Below are 5,237 nucleotides of genomic sequence, written 5' to 3'. Positions count from 1 at the left end.
TGTCATTCTTCTAGCAAAAAAGACCTCCTTCACTCGTTATTCGCCCCACGAAAAAGGCTTATCTTGAAAAACTGTTACAGTGAACAAAGCAGTTGCATTTTTGGCTAATGCTTGCCTATTCATTTGCTTCTCAAAAAAGAATATATATATATATATAAATATATATATATATATATATATGACATAACAAAACGTAGCGTACATGTGTATGAAATGTTATATATATATACATATATATAGGCACACACATACATATATTTTGATTAATTTGTGCCCATCCTTCCAAAACCATAACTTGTAAGAATTTTATAACCAAAACCATGTAATTTATATAGCTACAATAATTAATATAAACTTAAATATGACGACTTGTTAGTTTCCTGTAAGAAACGTATTAGTTATTCCTAAATGGACATAAGTTATCATTGATCAAGCATATTATGTTCTTTTTTATTATTATTCTTTTTTTATATAAACTTAACAATCAAATACATGTGCCTATATGGGCATAAGATAAACATGCATACATAAATGGAAATATTAAGAGAATACAGATTGCTCGTATTACTGTATGATAATTATGTTATACGAGAATAAGGGACTCGTTTTGTAATGTAATTTTACATCATTGTTATATTTCCACGTTAAGAGTGCGTTTAAAACTCGTTTCAAAATGATTTTATTTTTTGTATGAAAATAGAAATGAAAACGTTTTCAATCTCAAATATAAATCAGTTTTAAAAATGCGTTTGGTAGTTTTTTTAAGAAATTGTTTTTAGTATAAAAAAATCCATTAATGTCTCTCTCTCTCTACTCGAAAGTGGAGAAAACGGAAACAAAAAATGAAAAACGACTAAAAGTCATTTTTCATTTCTCCCACATTTTACACTAAACTAAAAAATTATTTTCATTTCTGTTTTTTGTCTTTAATTGTGCCAAACACCGTTTTTCTCTCGTTTTTATTTTTTCTTTCTCAAAAAACGTAAAAAATAAAAACGAAAATAACTCCAAACACATCCTGATAATATCTGATAAAGAAAGATATAATATATTGTCGTAGACACATACAATGTATACACAACTTTCTGGTTGATATCCAATGTCCAATTTTTATGTCGTAGTGGTGGTCCTCAATAAAAGTGAGGGTAGGACCCACAAGTCAAATTCTTCGGTTCTCCTGAAAATTCAAGCAAAAACTTTTGCATCAGGATTTCTAGAAAAAAAAAAAAAAAAAAATTCGTATCATGATTTGACTTTAGACTGTTAGGATCATCAAAAGTGGTCGTTAGAACCACGTCAAAAAATTGTACGGTCAGGATCATCTCCTAGATTAACTAATGGGAGGAGAATCTCATTGGTGGGGTCCTTTGTCTTAGTGGGAGGACACGTGTACGGTAGCGGATGAGTGCAGTCGTTGACTTATAGTTTCCCCCATGTCCTTGGAAGTGGACTGAACCTTGTAACCTCTAGGCTCACTTGTTATCCCATTACGGCCCATGTGAGAGTTCTTTTTCTGTTCCGCACTATTTAGCTAGCTAGTCTCCGGCTTCATGAGAGGATTGGAACCTATGAAAGTCAATATTAGATTAACTATCAAAGGTCACATTTTGTGAATCAAATATAACGCTGAACTAGAATTTTATTGAAATAGAAAACTGGTAGACATAAATATATCTACTTTGATAAGTTTTGAAATTCCAACTTTTGCTATCTTGACCATCCCTCCAAAATTATTTTATAAAAAATTAGAGAAAATTACTTTTAAGATTCTTATTCTTTATTCTTAATTAATATTCTTTTGACTAATATAATTCTTTAATTAGAGGGTATTAATCAAGTATAAATGGATTTGTCTCTTTTCACTTTCAACCATATAGCAATATTAATGTTTGGTTTAAAAAAGGTTTTTCATGTATAAAAAAACAGGGCTTTTGAATAAAAATGTTTCATAATTAGTGGTGTCACAAAATTTTAGGTGCGAGCTCATATTTCTCTTGAAGAACAAAATGCAAAATCATAGCAGAGATTTTTAAAAATATTTTCAAAAAATAACATGTTTTAAAATATTAATAAATAACATATTTGGTATTTACAGTAAGCTGATTTATTTATGAAGCAAATTTATACCTTAAATATACTTCGAAAATGAATCATTCCACAAATATGTTATTCACGATAAATATTTTAAAATAGGTTACTTACCATAAATATTTTCAGACAAATATTATTTAATCCTTTCTCCCTGACAAGATAATGTTTAGTGCTATATATGAGCTCGGCCGTACTAGAGACTCTGTATTATGGTTTAGCTTTTTAGTTTCATTAAATATTAAAGATTAAAGATAATCTCCACTTCCCAAAGAAATTAACCTTATTTTATATTCATATCTCAATCTCCAAAGTGAAGTTAAAAGAATCAGATTATTCAAATATATGTCTTCTTCCAATGTTGCAGATGCTTAAGTGGGACAAAGTTGGGATATCAAATGTCGCAGGAGAAATAGCTTTGCTCGCTGGACTGGCCATGTGGGCAACAACCATACCTCGTATAAGGCGAAAATTCTTTGAGCTCTTCTTTTACACTCATTATCTTTACATCATCTTTGTCATATTCTTTGTCCTCCATGTTGGCATTTCTTACTCTTGCATGATGCTCCCTGGCTTCTATCTCTTCTTAGTTGATCGTTACTTGAGATTCTTACAATCTCAGAAAAGTGTTCGCCTAATTTCTAGTCGCGTTTTATCCTGTGAATCTGTGGAACTCAATTTCTCCAAAAACCCAGGTAAATTATTTTATCAACTTAACTAACACCTTTTGTGTCATTTTAAATTTTTTTTTTCCTTTTGGAAAAATTGTAATTATAATTAAATCATTGTTGATAACTGATGCAATAGAATGAATAAAACGAGATTTTATCGGCCTAATTTGGATGGGAAACGGAACATGCAATCCCAAATCTACTTAAAAAAAAACCGGGGAAACTTCTTAAATTGGAGAGAAAATTCAACTTTAATTCAATTATCAAAATATTCAAAGTCTCTTAATACAATAACTAAGTGGCTATTTATAGTCCACTCACAAAACAATCATAAAATACAAACTAAAATAAACGATAAGCTAGTAACAAAACTAAGCTATAATAAAAACCTATAACAAAGGATAATAAAATATAAAAAATGACTACTATTACTCGAATCTCCCTACATCAATAACCTTTTTTTTTTTTTTTTTTTTCCCTTTTTAGGCTTGAAATACCATCCAACGAGCACTATTTTCATAAATGTGCCAAGTATCTCCAAGCTTCAATGGCATCCTTTTACCATTACTTCTAACAGCAATTTGGAACCGGAGAAGCTCAGCGTTGTCATTAAGAGTGAAGGAAGTTGGGCTAAGAAGCTTTACTTACTGCTTTCGTCGTCGGCTTCCAACGTAGATCGGCTTGAAGTCGCTGTTGAAGGACCTTACGGACCTGTTTCAACTAATTTTCTAAGGTAACGAACCCTATATGTAATTCTCTTATAATCTTCTTCTTAATCATAGTAAAAACCACTAAGAACTGAAAGTGTAAATACCTCGCACATTGCGAATAAGCCATAATAAATCTTACGTGTGCTTTCGATCACTCATTGCTAACATTGTGTCAAATGACAATATGTGAATGGACAGAATGAAAAGGGTAATTATTAATGGCTTTATACATTTCTTGTATAGATAAATATAGCTAAAGTCTTAAAATTTAAAATTCTATGATATATGTTACAGTATGTGATTAACTCGTGGCCACTTTTGAACTTTTCGCAGGCATGACACTCTTGTGATGGTGAGCGGAGGAAGTGGAATAACCCCTTTCATCTCCATAATCCGAGAGCTCATCTTCACAACCACAACCCTGAAATGCAAAACCCCGCGAGTACTTCTGATCGCCGCATTCAAGAACTCGACAGACCTCTCGATGCTAGACCTTATTCTTCCACTTACCCGAACCCCATCTGACCTTACCAATCTCGACCTACAAATTGAGACTTACATAACGAGAGAGAAGCAGCCCAAATCAGATCATAACTCCAAGCCCCTAATCCTCACCAAATGGTTCAAACCCCACGTAACCGATTCACCCATTTCAGCCACTCTGGGTCCAAATGGCTGGCTTTGGCTTGGAGGCATAATAGTGTCATCATTTATCATCTTTCTCATCTTAATTGGGGTCATTACTCGCTACTACATTTACCCAATTGACCACAATTCCAATAAAGTTTTCTCTTACTCTTTGAGGGGTGTGCTCAACATGTTGGCCATTTGCTTCTCCATAGCTGTTAGTGCTAGTTTGGCAGTGTTTTGGAATAAGAGACAGAATGCCATGGAGGCAAAGCAGATTCAGAACTTGGACAGATCGTCGCCGATGGGGTCACCGGAGTCGCTGTTTTACAATGCCGAGAGAGAGTTGGAGAGCCTTCCTCAGCAATCTCTTGGCCAAGCCACTAATGTGCACTATGGTGAAAGACCTGATCTTAAGAGTAAGTAAATACTTAAAAGTAAACAATTGTGCATTTTGAGGAACTTTTTTAAGACGCAATAGATTATGAATATTGGGATTGTATCTATATATATACATATATTTTCTTTTTTTTTTTTGGACAGGAATTTTGTTTGAGTGCAAAGGAACGAGCATCGGAATTCTTGCTTGCGGACCAAAGAAGCTGAGGCATGAAGTTGCCAACATTTGCTCGTCAGGATTGGCTGAAAATCTGCATTTTGAGTCTATTAGCTTCAGCTGGTGATTTGTGTTTTACTTGTATGAATCAGTCAAAAGAAAAAAAAAAAAAGAAAAAGCGTTTCAGCTGCTAAGTGAAGCTTGTGGTTTTAATGCATATTTGATATTTCCCTTTTTTTTTTTCTTTTTTTTTTTCCCTTTTGTTTCCTCCCTTGACTATAAATGTAATTGGGTTGCTCGAATAAGATATCATAAATGACTCGTTTAAGTGCGGAAAATACTAATGTTTACTTTTTATTAGTAATTAGTTACAAGCTAATTTACTAAAGAGAACTGCTACGCAAAACTAATAAAAAGTTGTATTTCATTTGATTGAATATGTCATAATATATTCTAATACGTGGCACTGGACAAATTGGTCTCTTTGAAAAGGGTTTTCAGCTCTTAAGATGTAAACCATGATGGTAGTTCTCCTTCGAGTGGAGTATGCATTCTCTGGTTACAATCTTGTAATTTTCCAAATTA

At 32.8% G+C, this 5,237-nt stretch overlaps 1 protein-coding gene across 1 annotated transcript in view; it reads left to right on the top strand.

The window, feature by feature from the left end:
* Positions 1–4,779, top strand: part of LOC21404325 (ferric reduction oxidase 2) — a 6,142-nt gene extending 1,363 nt beyond the window's left edge. The window contains exons 5-8 of the mRNA XM_010114647.1: positions 2,456–2,783; positions 3,246–3,492; positions 3,803–4,515; positions 4,640–4,779. Of these exons, the coding sequence (XP_010112949.1) occupies positions 2,456–2,783; positions 3,246–3,492; positions 3,803–4,515; positions 4,640–4,779 (1,428 nt within the window). The remainder of the gene's footprint in view (positions 1–2,455; positions 2,784–3,245; positions 3,493–3,802; positions 4,516–4,639) is intronic.
* Positions 4,780–5,237: the final 458 nt, after the last annotated feature.

This window comes from Morus notabilis, unplaced genomic scaffold, assembly GCF_000414095.1.
Source record: "Morus notabilis unplaced genomic scaffold, ASM41409v2 Scaffold248, whole genome shotgun sequence".
Taxonomy (NCBI): Eukaryota; Viridiplantae; Streptophyta; class Magnoliopsida; order Rosales; family Moraceae; genus Morus; species Morus notabilis.
Note: the sequence above shows the minus strand (reverse complement) of the source record. Positions and strands in the feature narration are given on the sequence as shown.